This window comes from Prionailurus bengalensis, chromosome A2, assembly GCF_016509475.1.
Source record: "Prionailurus bengalensis isolate Pbe53 chromosome A2, Fcat_Pben_1.1_paternal_pri, whole genome shotgun sequence".
Taxonomy (NCBI): domain Eukaryota; kingdom Metazoa; phylum Chordata; class Mammalia; order Carnivora; family Felidae; genus Prionailurus; species Prionailurus bengalensis.
The window spans coordinates 13839596-13856410 of NC_057348.1; the positions used below are offsets into that span (position 1 = coordinate 13839596).

At 55.7% G+C, this 16815-nt stretch overlaps 2 protein-coding genes and 1 long non-coding RNA gene across 3 annotated transcripts; 2 read left to right on the top strand and 1 right to left on the bottom strand.

Annotated features, from left to right (window-relative positions):
• Positions 1–2856: 2856 nt before the first annotated feature.
• GDF15 (growth differentiation factor 15) lies at positions 2857–5855 on the top strand. Its single transcript, XM_043587067.1, has 2 exons — positions 2857–3683; positions 4954–5855. Exons 1-2 carry the CDS (start codon positions 3401–3403, stop codon positions 5598–5600), a joined length of 930 nt encoding a protein of 309 aa, XP_043443002.1. The 5' UTR covers positions 2857–3400; the 3' UTR covers positions 5601–5855.
• A 3256-nt stretch (positions 5856–9111) lies between these two features.
• Positions 9112–13294, bottom strand: LRRC25 (leucine rich repeat containing 25). Its single transcript, XM_043587086.1, has 3 exons — positions 13189–13294; positions 11816–12609; positions 9112–9550 (listed from the first exon to the last, which is right to left on the bottom strand). The coding sequence occupies exons 2-3, from the start codon at positions 12598–12600 to the stop codon at positions 9412–9414; spliced, it is 924 nt and encodes a 307-aa protein (XP_043443021.1). The 5' UTR covers positions 12601–12609; positions 13189–13294; the 3' UTR covers positions 9112–9411.
• Positions 11439–15189, top strand: LOC122487111. Its single transcript, XR_006298308.1, has 4 exons — positions 11439–11802; positions 11998–12058; positions 12742–14319; positions 14688–15189. It is a non-coding gene; the product is annotated as an uncharacterized LOC122487111 (long non-coding RNA).
• The last annotated feature ends 1626 nt before the right edge of the window (positions 15190–16815 follow it).

Consider the following 16815-nt stretch of genomic DNA (forward strand, 5'->3'; position numbering starts at 1 on the left):
CCAAGGAACAGGCACAGGGGCCAGTGCCTGGGGCCAGGGGTCCTCAGCAGTGGAGAAAGGTCTGAGGGGAAGGCCTGGGTCCTCCTGGGGCACCCCAGGAGGAGGGTGAGGCAGGCACTAGCTAATGTCCACATCTTGAAACTTAATTCCTAACAGATCCTGAGTGCACATTCCAACAGACCTTGTCCCCTGACTCCCCCCCTGCCTATGAGTCCTCCTTACATCCCTGTGAAGAGACGATGGGGGGTGCCATTACCACCTTTTACGGACAGGGAAACTGAGGCTCATTTATCACAAGCTGGGGGTTGAGAACTCACAGATCATGAGGGAAAACAGTCCAGCCTTTAGCTGCTCTTCCTTCCCCCAAATTCATTTCTCTTTCTTCCTCTCCTCATCAAACCTACCTTCAGCTACCCAGAGACCCACAGAAGTGCCTGCCTCCCCAGTACACATGGGGCACAGAGAAAGGGGACACGATGAGAAAGAGAGAAGCAACCCCAGGCTCGGCGAGGGGGCCGGCTCCCCACTGCTTGGGTTGGGGTCATCCAAGGGTTCAAAAGGGGTGGGGTCTGGGGCAAGTGGCTTTTGTGGCGACACACTCTGTCCTGAGGAAATCCCAGAGGAAGTCGGTTTGGAATTGGGCTCCCTGCTCCCAAGGCATGCAGTTTCCCCGGACAATACAGGAGGCATCATCTGGCTTTGGGGGAGCAGAGGTGGCTTTCTGCTTGCCTTGGGGGTACCTGGCATGTTTCTGGGGCTCCCTTCACGTCTCAGGTTTCTATCCCGCTCGAAATCTCTCTTTAGGACAAACCGTTCCTGCTGAAAGTGACTGTGTCTTTTGTCCCCAAAGGAGGGTTTGGGCCCTACATCCTCTGGCCATCTTCTTCCTGACGCCCAGAGTTCCTGTGAATGCCTTGTCTGAAGCCCCTGTGCCTGGGACCCCAGGGTCTGCTGGACTTTGCCCAACCTTGACACCCCGGAAGGCAAATAAAACAGCTTAAATAGGTGATTTCTCACGTCTTCGTGAGAGGTTAGCCTCCACCAGGGTTGTCCTCTGCCTGGGGGCATCAGTGGGCAGAGGGGGCCCTGATTCACAAGGATCTCTGTCCTTGGCGTGTGACCTGGTGCCCAGTTTGTGTTGGCTCTTATGAGTTTGCTGAGTTAAGAATGGTAAGATTTCTGTACTTAATGTTCTTCCTCACAACCCACACTGCTTTTGTTCTATGCACAGAGAGTTTGAGTACTTGCCTATGGTCACACAGCAAAGTGGGTGGCACTAGGCTTTGAATCACGACCGTGTTGACCCACAGCGTGTGCAAAAATCCCCACTCCCTCTGTGTTCTCCCCACAGCCCTGACTCAGAATGCCATTACCACTTTTTACAGATGGGGAAACCGAGGCCCTGCCGGTTGATGCCTTGTCCCACAAGTCATGGCCAGGGAGAAGTGGGCCAGAATGTCAACCCAGGCCAGCTTCTCTGGAGCTGACAAATGTCCAGTCTGTTGGGACCTGGATCAGGAAAAACTCTTTATGAGGCTTTTAAATTTGGGGGGGGGGGGTGGGGAGAGACAAAGGAAGGAAGGAAGGAAAACAGTCCTAGACAGAGGGAACTTCAGAATCCTATCACAGGCTTAGAAATGCCAGGAAAACAGTCAGCCAAAGGCTGGTCTCCAGTGTGGAGTTGCCCCCTACAATCTTACTTGCCCCTCCTGGTTTGGTTCCCTTAAGAGAAAAGTGCATGAACGGTGCCTGCAGCGTGAACTCTGGTGAAAGTTGGCGTCTCACCATTATTGATCTTGAAAGCGCCCCCTCTGCCCCACCCACCCCAGGTGAGGTCAGACCTAGGCACTGGTGACCCTTGCTGACCTGCCCTTACCACGTTAGGATTACTCAGCACTCTGGCTCACCTTCGGCGCCTGGCCTCTGCGGAGGGCATAGCAGTGCGGCCGCACAGTGGCCCCAGCCCCTTGTCTAGTCAGTCCAGGACCCTTTTTGAGCTCTTACTGTGTGGGCCAAGCTGGTGGGGCAAGAGGCCCATCTTCCCAACAGCCCCTGTCAACATGGTAGTGACAGTGGCAGGAGCCGGTCTGCTTACTAAGCACCTGAATGCCCCGGGCATCACAGAGGGATACTTGAGACCCATAGCTGGGCGGTAATCCCACTGCAGAGAGGCTGAGACTGAGACTCGGCGGAGGTGGGGCGGGGGGGGGTTGCTGAGCCTTGGCTAGGCTCACACAGCCAGTGGGTGCATGTTGGGGGTGGCGGGGAGGCCCGACCGTGTTCCTGCAGTGTGGGGATTTGCTGTGTGACCCGCAGCAAGCCCCTGTCACCTCTTGCCTGCACACGCTGTCACACTTTACACATCCCCACGATCTGCCTCAACTGCTGCCCATCTTCCCTGTGGCCAAGAAACAGGCACAGGGGCCAGTGCCTGGGGCCAGAGAAGGGTCTGAGGGGAAGGCCTGGGTCTTCCTAGGGCACCCCTTGCCCTTCTGCCATCTGGTGGCGGGCCTGATAACAGCCCTCCAATTCCCTGCCCCCTCCACTCTGGACTGGGCCCCAGAGTAGCTTCATCTCTGTCTAAGTCTTCAAAGGGCCTCCAGTCTGGGGCAGACAGAGCCAAGCACAGATACTCCCAGTGCTGTGAGGTCAGGTCTGCGCTGAAGGATGGGGGTTGGGAGCGTGCAGCTGAGCCTGGAAAGGTAATGGTAGGCAAGGCTTCCTGGAGGAGGAGCTCTTTGGGTAGGGTTTTGAAGAACGAGCAGGAGTTCCCCCTAAGGATCAGGGACTGCAAAAACACTCAGTCAATCACACAACCTCCTATGGGTCTGGCCCTGTCGTTTATGCCCCATTTGAACTTCTCTCCGGTGAAAGTCTCAGTTCTTGTTTTCTGGATGAAGAAACAGAAGTGGGATGAAGGGGAGTGACTTGCCTAAGGTTGTACCTCCTGGCTCTTTCTCCTCTGCTTCCTTTGGTTTTCAGCATCTGGAGCCTCTGACCCTAACCAGGAAGGGAGAGAGAAAATCCCATGAGGGAGAAGACCTCCTCTTAAGGGCTTGCTATGGAGTGGAGCACATAGAAATAAGTCTTTTTCTGACAAAAGCATTCTTTTCACCAGTCCACCAAGCTGGAAGGAAGTCCCCATCTCATAGAGGATACTGAGGCTCAAAGAGGCTTCTGGGGGGGGGGGGAGGGCGTCCCCCACTTCCCCAGGAGAACTCCCCAGAAGGGCCTCCCCCTTAAAAGCAGCCCAAGACTCAGCCATGTATGGTCCCTGGAGTGTTTACTCTGCACCCAGAGCGGAAGGGACCAGGCAGGCGGGGGCGGACAAAGTCCGGGGATTATAAAGGCCAGTCCAGCAGCGTCCGGTGTCTCAGTTCAGAGCTCAGCTAGCACAGGCATGCCTGGGCCTGGACCCACACCACCAATGCTGCTGATGCTGCTGATGCTGCTGATGCTCTGCTGGCTGCCTTCGGGAGGTGCCCTGTCTTTGGCCCAGGAGCACCTCCCGGCCTTTCCGGGACCCTCAGAAGCTCGCTCCGGTACGGATGTCTCCAGATTCGAGGAGTTTCGGAAACTCTACGAACACCTGCAGACCAGGTTGCGGTTGAACCAAAGCTGGGAAGATTCAAACCCTGACCGAGTCATCTCTGAAGCCCAAGTCCGGATACTCACTCCAAAGCGTGAGTGAAATCTAGGAGACCGGCGCCCCCTGTGCAGCCACCGTCATCTAACCAGTGGTTCTGAGACACAGGGACCCAGACCTGCCACTGAGCCTCAGTTTCCTTATCTGTGAACCGGACAAGAACATCCCCCCTAGGGGCTTCGGGGGTTGGGTTGGGGGGGGGAAGGTGGTGGCCGGGTTTATGTCAAGACTAGGCGGGGTGTGGCCAAAGTGAGATGTTAAAGATCGCAGATGGGGAAACTGAGGCCCAGCGAGTCTCTTGAAAACTCACAGAGCCTGGAATTTCCAGAAACAAAATCGGGTGCGGGGTGGGGTCCCTGTCCTTGGATTTAGGGGTGGGGGAGGGCACGCAATCTAGGAGAAGGGATGCAGGGGCGGGGACGAGAGGAGCGCAGCCCAGGGATAGGCCGAATCTGCCCGTACTGGTTCCCAGTCTGATGCAATCCCTTGACAAGCCACTGCTCAAGTCTCACGTAGCAGGTGCCTTGGGGGGGGGGGGTATTTTCTGCCCCCTCCACGGAGGCTCTAGGGGGTAGAGAGGGCGGAAGGAGATCTGGGCTGCGCTAACTGGGAGGGGTTAGGGAAAGAGCGTCAAACCAGAAGGGGGCGCTATTATCCCACCCTAACCCTACGTGTGCTGTGAGACTCCAGGTATGCCTCTTGCTCTCTGTGAGCCTGGTGACTGAGTCCAGGGCCCTCAAACCCTAGTCTGCTCCCTATCCCCAACACCTGTACCAGCCTGGGGACCTGAGGATCCTGGGGAGCCAGGCACCCTTCATTTCTCAGACATGGAAACCAAGATCCAGAGAGTTGAAAACACAGTAGCTGGTTGTTGTAGCCCCAGCCCCAGGCACCTAGTAGCCCTTCAATAAAACGTTTTTGACTTCCAGAGGAGGCAGAACCACTGTTTGGCTCTTAGTGCCTCTCAAAATCAGATCCGCATGAATTCCTGCCAGTACGTACCAAGCACCCCACTGTGTACCAGGCATGGTGGTGACCGGGGAGACTGAAACTCCTACTAAGATTCTAGTAGGGGAGATGAAATGATACACAATGAAAGAAAATAGGGCAGTGCCTATGTTAGGCAGGCTGGAGGAACACGTAGCCTGCCATGCTGAGATTCAGGGGACTAGTGTGCCGGGAAGGGGAAGCAGCTAGTGCAAAGGCCCTGAGGTAGGATCCAGGTTGGTGTGGGGGTTGGAAATGGGCACTTGCGCCTGGTGCACATAGGCCCGTCACTGACTGACTGGCTCTCTTCTCTCCCTCAGTGCGACTTGGGCTGGGCGGCCACCTGCACCTGCGCATCGCCCGGGCTGACCTGACGAAGGGGCTCCCCGCATCCTTCCGCCTGCATCGCGCGCTGCTCAGGCTGTCCCCGACGGAGCTGAGCTCGTGGGACGTGACGCGGCCGCTGCGGCGTCAGCTCAGCCTTGGAGGTTCCGGGGCGCCCACCCTCCACCTGCGACTGCTGCCTCAGAGGGACCGCTTGCCGGCGGCGTTGCCTTCTTCTGCACGTCCCCAGCTTGAGCTGCACTGGCGGCCACGCGCGGCCAGAGGGCGCCGCAACGCGCATGCGCGCTCCAAGGACGACTGCCCCCTGGGGGCGGGGCGCTGCTGCCGCCTGCAAAGCTTGCGCGCGTCGCTCGAGGACTTGGGATGGGCCAACTGGGTGGTGGCGCCTCGCGAGCTGGACGTGCGCATGTGTATCGGCGCGTGCCCGAGCCAGTTCCGGTCGGCCAACACGCACGCGCAGATGCAGGCGCGCCTGCACGGCCTGAACCCCGACGCGACGCCGGCGCCGTGCTGCGTGCCCGCCCGCTACGAGCCGGTGGTGCTCATGCACCAAGACAGCGACGGTCGGGTGTCGCTTACGCCCTTCGACGACCTCGTGGCCAAGGACTGCCACTGCCTATGAGCGGTCCTAGTCTTTCGCTTACGGCTCGTGCGCAGTGGAAGTGACCTCAGAGGTCCTTGCCTGTCGAAGGGGCTTGTGGGTCCTGAGATACCCGATTTCCCACCACTGCTATCTACCCCGTCCGGCGGAGACCGCTGTATTTATGTTTGTATTTATTATTAACTTATTGGGGTGATCTGCCTGGGGACTGGAGGGGCTGGTCTGACGGTGTGCATTTATTTAAAACCGTGGTAATAAAAATGAAGTTGTCTGACCGGAGCCCCGATGGTCGTCCAGGATGGAGCTGGTGACCCTGGGAAGAACCTTCCGCCCCCTGAGCTCAGTTCTCACAGGGGACCTGGTATTAGGGTGAGTGGAACTGCTCAGGGAACGGGTGGTGGGGCGTTCTGGGATGCCAAGCAATTGGATGGTGCTCATGACGCCAGTGCCCCTCAAAGACACCCTTCTCTCTGTCTCTGTGCTTCTCTGTCTCTCGTTCCTCTGTTTCTGAGACCCTGCTGGGTGTCCCTCTCCCTCCATATCTCACCTCTCAGTATTCCTGCTTCTGTGGTGATACGGTCCTCTCTCTATCACTGTCCTGCTGGCTCTCCTTGCATTGGAGTCCCCTTTCCAAACACAGGCAGCCATCCGCCTGCAATCAGGCATATTGTGTGTGATGTCGTCCCTGACCTCGAAGAGCCCCATCACTTCTATTTGTGGCACATCACTCTATGTTAAGGGTACCTCTATTCTTTCCGATAAAAAGAGCTGGGCTGGGGGCGGGGGGTGGGGAGGACCGCACCCTGCATGGCAGAGGCGGCCGGGAGTCCCAGGCTTCTGCCTGCACTTGGTTTCCACCAGCCCACAAACAACAGCATGGCAGCCATCCCCTGCAGTGTCTTGCTCGTGGCCACCCTCGACTATCACTGGCACCGCCTGGGTTCCACTTCCAGTAACACCTCCTGCGGAAGGGCAGAGTATCCTGGGGAAGCCATCCCTCACCACCCCAGTTCCCCAAGACTAACCCGGGTCACTGGTGGGCAAGCTGCTCTTTGGGGAAGTCCACTCTCCCATTCACGGCCACAGTGTTGGAGTCCCCAGAACCCTCAGAATCTCTCCAGGCCTCCAGTGGCAGGATCACCTGTGACTTGGCTCTGGAAGCTATATGAGGACGCAGCTTGGTGGCCAGCCTGACAAGGCTAACGCCTGGCCCCAGTCCTGAGTGGGCATCGCCAGGCACCAGTCTTCAGGAGGCGGTAGGCTCATCAGACCCCATCCCTCCCCTCCCCGTAGACTAGGCAGGCTGCAGCAAGCAGACCAGTGGTTTCTTTTCTATCAAAACAGCAAAACACTAAAAAGGAAGTTGAGAGAATCCCACTCTCTACTATCCAAGCCACAGGCATGCCTTTCTGACACTCTGTTATTGTGTGCCTTGCACCAAGTGGAAAATCTACTCCAAGCAGCTAGTGAAAAACAAAAAATGGGGAAATAAATACATTGTGAGGAACATTTTCATGCACACTGCATCTCCAGTGTTATGAGTCTTCCTACTTAGGATCTTGGAATCCCCAAGATGTGCCAAATCCAGGCCCCTCCCACACCCAACTGCCTGTCCATCCTGAGAATCTCTGATAGGAAACGTTACGGGGGCCCGGGGAAGAGAGTGCCTACTTCCAGCGGTGAGTGAGGTGTGTCCCCTATGAATGCTGCCACCCAGAGGCAGACCTGGGTGACTGTAGGTGCCCCTGAATGTATTCAGTGAATGCCCACTTTGTGTCAGGCCTTGATTGGGCACTGAGGACACAGAAATACCAAGACAGGCAAAAAAGCATCCCATTTGAGCTCAGTCGAGTGAGGAAGATAGGTGAGTGCAAAGAAAAATAATGAGAAAGTAGTGGGCGGTGGGAAGAATTGTGCTGAGAAGTCAATCCAGGCCCATCTATTAATGAATGGAGTCCGAGGTGATTTAGATGGTCGGCGGAGGGGGTGGGGGGGGCTCCCTGAGGAAATGATATATGAACTGAGACCTGGAAGAACAGGACCCGGGAGAGTCGGAGGATAAGCATTTGTGGCATAAGAGCAGGTGCAAAGGCCCTGGGGTGGAAACAAGCTCAGTGTTCAACAGCAAAACTGTTGAAGATGGGGCCAGAGAGGTGGGGGCGGGGGGTAGAAGCCACCAAACCTCATGGGTGATGGTGAAGGTGTGGGTCTAGTTGAAGAGCCATGAATTAGACATAGGAGCTGGGGAGGGCTGGGATCTGATTCGTGCCAGAGGCAAGAAAGATGACTGGGGACAGGAGTGGCCACTTGAACAGTGTCTAGGGTGGGCATGCAGGGAATTAAGGTAGTAAAGACCCTCATAGTTTCCCTCTCCCGCCCCAGATCATTCCCAAGTGTTGGGGAACCCAAGGGAGCCTCAAAATGAATACCAAGGTCACCCAAAGCCAGCAGATGCCGTATTGAGCCTCTCCCCAAATAACAGCTGTTGCCTTTGCTGAACATTGTGTTGCCCGTGGGCCTTTTTATCCCTCTAGGCTGCTGCTTGTCAGGCTGGTCCCCCTACCCAGTACGCGTGTCCTCTCCACTTCTCAAACACTTAACGCATTCTTCAAAACCCACTCCGGATTCCCTTCTTATACGCAGCCTTTTCTCAGCTCCTTCGTTCATCTCCCTCTGGGGCCCTTGACCCCATCCCTCCCTCCAGGCCAGGCTTGACCTCTCAGGACTGAGGGGGCCTGTGTCCAGCTGTCTCCCCTAGATTGGAGGGTTGGCAGGAGCCAGGCTGGAAGCAGCTGACAGGACACCCAGCTGAGGCATGAGAATTTGAACAAACTCTTAAAAGACACTGAGACTCAGTTCCTGACAAGAAACCAAGGAAGCCTTCTTAGAGGAAGTGGCATTGAGCCTGACCTTGCAGGGTGAGTTAAGATATCTCAGCATATTCAAGCTACAACAGCTGCAGAGACACTAACTCTAATTGCCTTGTACAGATGGGGGAACTGAGGTCCTGTTAATGGCAGAGTCAGGACTTGGACCCGTGCCCCCTGACACCCAGAGACCAGAGTTCTGCACCTGTATTAAGATATTTAACAGTGCGACAAAGTGAAAGGGGATGGCATCCTGGGTGAAAGGAATGGCATGGGCAAATGACAACTTCAGGAGCAAGGTGGAGTTGGTGGTGAGGAGGCCTATACCAGAGGACAGAGGGATGGGAGGGGACAGTGAGCTGGGCAGGGCAGGATCACGCAGGCCTCAACCCCCAGGCTGAGGTCCTGGGGGCCCTGGGGAATCCATGGAGGGTATGTGAGCAGGGGAGGAACACAGTACCCTTCATAAGTTATAATGATCCCTCTGGGGCTGGTATGGGCTGCCCTGGGGGCTGAGCCTGGGTATCAGGTACCCGGGAAGGCAGCCTAAGAGGGACAGAGGGGAGAGACCAAGGGTGGGGAACAATTCAGGAGTCTCAGAGATCTGGTTTGGGTAGCTTAAGGAAATCCCCACCTCAAGGAACCCACTCACCCTGAGCCAGCAGCCTTGTCAGCCCTGCAGTATTTATTGAGCACGTCTAGTACTCTCCCAGGAGGGTGACAGTGGCATTCGCAAATTGACCCTCCTGTCCCCATACCAGGGCCTCTCCTCTTCCCCTTCCAGCAGCTGCGGGAGGTGAGAAGCAGAGCGGGGGCTGGAGAGGGAGCTACAGAGCCTCCCTGGGGCTTTAGGGACGGTCCTTCTCTGTCCCCATTCCTCAGGTGGGAAAACAGAGGCCAGGGAAGAGCCAGAATGCTCCCAGTCAGCTGGAAGGCAGCAGGTGTGAGTTCAGGGCGTCAAAGACTCAGTGCCCGGGGATCACATACTCCTCTTCGTCCAGTGGGGCTCGGTCCAGCGACCGCAGATTGCAGTAGACAGGCTGGGAGGCACGGTTGAGGCCCTCATAATTCATGTAGAAGTCGCTATCCTCTGATGGGTGGGCCCTGTGGAGACAAACAGATGCGAGGGGAGGGAGGACTCAGGGTGCAGGCACGTCAGCTTTGAGAGGCAAAGAAAGTTCTGGGCAGCTGAGTTCCCCCCCGCCCCCTAGTATTTACAAGCGAAGAAACTGAGGCACAGGGCAGTGTTCTCCCAGCCTCTCAAGTTTCTCTGAGGAAAGGAGGTGGGGGGGGGGGGCCAGAGATTCAGGGAAGATTCCGTGGATTTAGCATTGTAATGCTGTGGCATAAGGACCTCGAGCCCATGGTCAAATCGTCTTCCCCCTTAAAGTTGAGATCATTGCTCATTTTTTCCATTAAATCTAGACTTCAGTTTCCTCTTGAAAAGTCAGAAGTTCCAGCTGCACCAGCCACACGGACACAAGTGGCTAAAGCCAAACCAGTGCCCCTTCAAATGGGAAATGTTTTCACTAGGTTTCCTGAAGCAACTGACTTTGTGGCCTCGGTACAGAAATAAATCTCGGAGTCCCAGATCCATAGAGGAGGAGGCAGTTTCTTGGCAATGTCTAGCTATGGTAGGCAAGACCTGCAGAGAAGAACTTTCCTGCCTCTGGAACATGCTTCTGGAACCCTATCCCAGGTTGGGGGGGGGCACCTCTTTTTTTTTTAATGTTTATTTATTTTTGAGAGAGGGAGAGAGAGAGTGTGTGTGTGCATGCACACAGGCGGGGGAGGGGCAGAGAGAGAGAGGGAGACACAGAATCCGAAGCAGGCTCCAGGCTCCCAGCTGTCAGCACAGAGCCCGATGCGGGACTCGAACTCATAAACCATGATATCATGACCTGAGGCGAAGTCTGAAGCTCAACCAACTGAGCCACCCAGATGCCCCTGGGGGATACTTCCTTGTTACCTCTTGTAACAAAGGCTATTTTGGGCAAGTTGTGTCTATCAGTCATTCATGCTTTACGATGAATCACTCCAGGGGCGCCGGGGTGGCTCAGTCAGTTAAGCATTCAACTCTCAAGTTTCCGCTCAGATCATGATCTCATGGTTTGTGGGTTCAAGCCCTGCATTGGACTCTGGGCTGTCAGGGTTGAGCCTGCTTGGCATTCTCTCTCTCTCTCCTCTCTCTCTCTCTCTCTCTCTGCCTCTACCCTGCTTGCTCTCTCTCTCTCAAAACAAATAAATAAGCTTAAAAAAAAAAAAAGAATGAATCCCTCAAAATACATAAATGCTTATGTGGGAGAGACAGGACTCAGAGCCAGGATTTGTTTCCTGCCCCTGCTTTGGACTCACTGTGTGACCTTGGGCAAGTCATGCCCCTGTCTCCCAGAGCCTCCGCCTGTACAACTAAAACGTAGGGTGGGAATGACACATCCGATATCATTTGGGTCGCATCACAATGTTTTTGGCGGACACTGGCCCTGAGATTTTGCTGACAGTGAGGCAGAGGCGAGCATCAGAACATGAGCTGCCTTATGGAGTCTAGTGCCTTTCAGCTCCCCACCACGGACCACTTCTGCTTTTGAGCCAAATTTGCATCTGCTTTGCATGTTCTCTCATCTCTCACCAGCAGCTTCCCAGCAGCCTCCCCACTTTGTGGATTCCCTTGCCCAAACCCATCCATGATCCTGTTCCACTCCTGCTGGGGTTCTCCCAGCCCCCTCCAGCCTCCGCTCTTGATGTCTTGCTTTTCGCAAAACCGATTCGCGGAAGATGCTCTATTCCCTTCCACCTCCAGGTCTTTGCCCCTGCTGGTGCTGCCGCCCGAAATTCCCTCATTCCCTCAGCCAACCTGGAAAAGTTGAACCCATCTAAGTCCAGCCAGATCTGAAGGTGACAGGGCTTTGTTGGGTCGGGGGGGGGGGTGGGGAGAGGGACACAGCTTTCTTAGCATCTCATGTGCCAAAGGCAGATGGGGAAAGGGGAGCTGTCTCCATTTTACAGAGACTGAAACAGAGGTTCAGAGACAGCCCTTGGGTCACACAGGAACTGAGCCCAGGCCACTGACTGCTACTGCAAAGCCCCTACTCTGCCTCAGCACGCGCTTCCCCTCTCCCCATCCATGATAGCCAGAAACTGGGTTTGCAGGTCACGAAGGGGGAAACGTGTCTCAGATACGGGAACTCAGTTCTTATCCCAACTCCATGAGGTGGGGGCTGTTTATTACCCCCATTTTACAGATGAGAAAACTGAGGCCCGGAGGTGAAACTACTTGCCCAAGATCACACAGCCTACAAGAGGCGGTGCGGGGATTTGAATCCCGGCCGTCTGCCTCCAGAGTGTTGCAGGCAGATGTGAGTCACTCACCCCTGTTCGGCCCACTGGTGCCTGGTAGCTGGCTGGCCCACGAACACATTCTCATAGTCGGGTGTGGAGGGTCTGGGCAGGACAGCCTCTGGGGGCTTAGGGCTGAGGCCTCGGCTACTATACCTCGGCTGCTTGCCCAAGCCAGACCTGGAACCATCCTGAGCAGCCCATGTTTTGTCCAGGTCGTGGCTGCTGACCATCCAGCGTCCCCGAAGTCTCCAGGCCAGCACTAGGCCAGCAATGGTGAGCCCAAGGAGCAGGCTACAACCAGCCACCAGTGCCCCGATGGTCATCACGGACAGGCCAGGGGGGCAGCCAACCCCCAGGAAGGTAGAGATATTGTGCCAGGCACCAGTAGCTGTGTCCAGGCACAGCAGAGGCAGCTGGCCAGAGCAGTTGTCCCGTCTGACCCGGTGCCAGGATTCTAGGACACAGCTACAGTCAGCCTTCAGGTCAAGTTTACAGCGCATGGCCAGTGCCCTGTCCACTCGGTCCAGTGGGTTGTTTGTCACATCTAGGACCTCCAGCTTTCCCAGGAGGGCAAAGAAGGGCAGTGGTAGCTCTTGAAGACCATTCCCAGACAGGTCAAGAAGGACCACGTTCCTGGCCTGCAGAGACTGGTTCCGGGGCAGGCTCAGGCCTTGGCCGCTGAAATTCAGGCATGTGGCTGTGAACTCTGTGGTCCAGTCCACGTCCCACGAGGACACGTTGCATGACAATCCTTGGCTGCCGGGATCCTGCAGCAGCAGCGGCAACAACAGCATCCACACCAGGGCGCCCCCCATCCAAGCAACCTAGGCAGAGACACCAGAATCCAAGCCCCGACCTTAGCCTGTGGACACTTCACCCTCACTGCCTGTGTATTAATATTAATGTCAATGTTAATATTAATGTCAATGTTAATATTAATATTATTCTTATTTCAGAGTGACTCAGGCTCCTTCGGAAATGATTAAATGCAGCCTCTAGTGTGCCTCCCCTCTGGTCGGCTCTAGCCTCTGTCTGGCCCCAGTCGCCCCCTCTGGGAAACGGGTGCGTAATTCCAGGGCCCAAAGGTCTTGGAAGGCGAGGAGGAGACCCGACCCAATCAGCCCCTCCCCTTCTCCCCGTGGAGCCCCTTCGGGTTAAGTTCCCCTCCCCCTCCCCTCCCCACCCCGAATATTTCGGGCGCCCTCATTGGCCAAGACGGGACCATATGCAAAATAAGCGGTTGCCGCGGAAACGGCCCGCCCCTGGCCCAACTAATTGTTTCTTCCGGAACTGCGAAGTGTTGGGAGTCTTGGGCTGATCTGGGGTGGGGCTGCTGAAGGGAACCCCCTACCATTTGGTTTGAGGCCCCTTCTCGGACCCCAGTTCTAGCGCCTCCGTCCTACCTTTGTGGTCCCACCGCCAAGCTTTTGCCTCGGCGGTGCTGGAAGGCTCTGGCGCGGGACGGCTGCGTGGTGGCTGACCTGCACGAGAGGGCCCAAGCGGTCAGCACCCTCTGCGGATTCGCTCTGGTCCCGGGCGCTCCTCAGGATCCGCACCCAGAGACTCAGGGGAAGAGGAACTGGTGTCCGGGTGCAAGGCTGAGGGGAAGAATGAAGACACAGAGACACGCCCCCCCCCTGCAAGACCTCAGGCCCAGGATTCTCACGGGAGGGGGAGGGGCGACCTGCTTCTCTTTTGCTGGAACCCAGTGACTACATGTCCCCCATTAACACCCCGAATGACTGCTGTCTCATCAGCTCGCTTCCTGGTCTCAACTCGGTTGCCGCCCAAGCCATGCATTCACATATTCATTCAACAATCACCCATGCTGGACTTCCAAAAGGCCTCGGCTATGGCCAGGTTCTGGTGGAGCAACCCAGTCTTTGGAGAGAACAGAGCTAGCCACAGACACACCCAGTCCAGTGGAGTCGGGTCAGGGTCAGAGGGAGGAACAGAGTCCGGTAAGGGTTCCTAGAGGAGGGAGCATTAGAATTGGGGCTTCAACACGTGGGTAGAGTTTTGCCAAGAATTCCTAAAACTTGCCTTTGACTCTCCCAGCTGCTAGCCTCCCCGACAGACTCAGAGCTCCTGCTCCTCCTGTACAGTGATGCCTCCACCGTGGAGGGGGCTGCGAGGAGGGCTCCCTGGGAGAGGAGATGTTGATTTCAGGACTTGGGGGTGAGTCACAGTAGCTGGCAGAAATAAATGCATAGCAGATTCCAGGCAGAAGTCACAATAGGCGTGGAGGCCCTGCAGCTTGAGAAAGCATGGTGGGCTGAGACTGTGCATTTAGGAGTGGAGTGGCTAGATGGACAGGCTAAGAGGAGGAAGTGGTGGTGTGGGCAGGCAGTGGGCAGTGCCGGCCTCAGAAGCCAGGCCGAGGAGTGGGGGGTTATTCCCAGGGCCGTGGGGAGCCAAGGAAGATGTGTGAGCAGTGGAGGAGTGCTGTGTCCAAAGATTCCTCCAGAGTGAGCGAGCCTGCTGTCTGGAGGTGGGGAACCTGGGCAGGAGACCAGCGTTCCAGAAGGAGACAGGTACCTGAGTCAGACCCAAAGTGTACTGACAAGAGTAGATGAAGGAGGGTGGGCTAGGAGAGGGTTTCCACCTCCCTGGGGTCCTAGCATCAGGCAGACCCAGTTCAACTCCCTTCCAGACCCTGACTCACTGTGCAATCTTAACCCCCCTGTGCCTCAGTTTCCACATCTGTAAAGTGGGATAAATTCTGAGAGCCTTCTTGACGGTGAGAAGCTGAACCCCACTCCCCCATGCTTCCCCCTCTCCTCAAACTCTGCCCCTTCCCCTCTTCAGACTCAGAGGGATGGCCAAAGGTTTTGAGCCGAGACTTTTAGAAAGAGCTGGAAATTGTCATTCCAACACACCCAAAGGTACTTTTTCCTAACAGAAAAATTGCACATCACAACTCTGAGGCGTCATTTGTCTTCCCCTATGAGACTGGCAAAGATTCAGAAGTGTGCCGATGTTCTGCGCTGTCTGGGCTATGGGAAAACAGGGAAGCCCGTGCCATGCTTCAGGATCACATGTGGCGCTGTCCCAGTGGAAGGCACACTGACCGGCAGAGGCCACGGGGGTTCCAAACACTTGTGCCTGCTGCCCCAGCATCCGCTGCTGGGACTGTCCTGAATATTTCATGTTGACAAAGTGACAAGGGCGGCAGTGGCGTGAACTAACTGAGGAGTGGATAAACGAAACGTGGTGCCTCCAGACAGCGGAATGTTACTCAGCCACAAAAAGTGGTGAAGTGCTGACGCTCCCTTGGTCATGGATGAACCTTGAAAACATCAGGGTGAGTGAAAGAAACCAGTCACAAAAGCCCACAGAGCCTATGACTCCATTGATACGAGACGTCCGGACCAGGCAAATCCCTAGGGACAGAAAGCAGAGTGGTGGTCGCCAGGGGGCTGGGGTGAGGGTGGGGAGGCGAAACGGGGGGGATGGGGTTTCCATTTAGGGCAATGGAAATGTTCTGGAGCCAGAGGTAGGTGGTGCTCACAAAACACTTTGTAAACGTACAAAAAACTCACGCAATCGTTCACTCTAAGATGGTGAAAATGGTCAATTTCATGTTAAGTGTGTTTTGAACAATTTTAACAAAGAGGGAGGGCCAAGAGATGACGCGGTTAAGGATGATTCATCTCAATGTTGTTATATGGGGGGGGGGAGAAAAAAAGGAAGCAATCTAAGGGATTGGGTAGATGAACAATGATTTATCCATCCTGGAGGGGGGGTGCCACAGAGTCATAGAAACAAAATGACGGGTCTCTATGAACTGAGAAGCAAAGACTCATTTATTTTTCCCACAAACCTTTGTTAAGCTCCTACTGTGTGCCGAGGCCTTAGGGAGAAGGATGAGGGGGACTTATTGAGTAAGGAGGTGGGAGAGGGGCATCCAGGGGATGGAACAGACTGTGGCAAAGGCCTGGGGAGGGGTGGAGGGGGTGGGAGCAGACCTAGGTGAGAGCAGATGTCTCCAAGAGAAAACATTAACTGAAAAAAGCCAAAAAAGTAAACTACTAGATTTCGTTTCGTTCTTCCAGAGAAACCGTGGATGAAACACGGAAAACACATACCCGTGGTTACCTCGAAGCAGCGGGCAGATGGGAGGGAGAAATTCACCACGTAGGTTTTTCATGCAAAACACAGAAATCAGCCAGCAAACACATGTAAGACACGCTGGCTTTGGGGATAAGAGGGACAGAGGGGCACCAGCCAGCTTCGGGCCTGGGTGGGGGTGGATGTCCCCTATGCCCCACACCCTGGGAGGAATCCGCAGAGTTAAGGGCTAAGTCCTCTTAGAATAGGAGGAAATGAGAAAATGAGGAAGTACCAGACACAAGGGCTGGGGGTGTTGGGGGGGGAGGGTCAGGCGTGGGGCCTGGGATAGTGGGTTCTGGAGGTGGGTCAGGGGGACCTGGGGGTCCTGGAGTCTGGAACATTTAGAGGGGTCTGGAGTTTGGGAGGCCTAGGTCCTGGGGCTTAGGAGTCTGGAGGTTCCCGGCATTTGGGGAGGTCCTGGGTTCTGGAGCATGGCAGGGGTCTGACAGGTCTGGGGCCTGGGGGACTTGGGGTCTGGACCTGCTTGCTGCAGCCCCAGAAGGTCATGGCCAGGCTATGGGGAGCAGGGCAGCTCTGGCTCCACGGCCTGAGGGGGACCAGAAGCTTCCAGAGGGTACATCTCCATACTCCCTCTCCTTCCAGGCTGACATGTCCCAAGACTGAGTCTGAAACAGGTCTGAGTCCCACGCGGGGCCAGTCTCTCAGCACAGAGACTTCCAGAGATCCTTAGAGACACCTAGAGACCTTCAGAAACCCCCAGAGATACCTAAAACAACTCAGAATCCCCAAGACCCCAGAAATACCTATAGGCCCTCACAGATAGCCCAAGACAGAGAGATTCCAGAGACACTCAAGGACACCTAGAGACCCACAGAAACTTCCAGAGATACCCAGAGAAACTCAGACATCCCCAAGACCCCAGGGATGCCCAGAGACCTTTACAGACCTTCAGACAC

Bases quoted from the DNA above. Each gene is read 5' to 3' on its own strand.
- GDF15 (XM_043587067.1), top strand. From the start codon at position 3,401: ATGCCTGGGCCTGGACCCACACCACCAATGCTGCTGATGCTGCTGATG. The intron at 3,684-4,953 runs GTGAGTGAAATC...TCTCTCCCTCAG, and splicing joins CCGGATACTCACTCCAAAGC to TGCGACTTGGGCTGGGCGGC.
- LRRC25 (XM_043587086.1), bottom strand. From the start codon at position 12,600: ATGGGGGGCGCCCTGGTGTGGATGCTGTTGTTGCCGCTGCTGCTGCAG. The intron at 9,551-11,815 runs GTGAGTGACTCA...TTGTCTCCACAG, and splicing joins CACCAGTGGGCCGAACAGGG to GGCCCACCCATCAGAGGATA.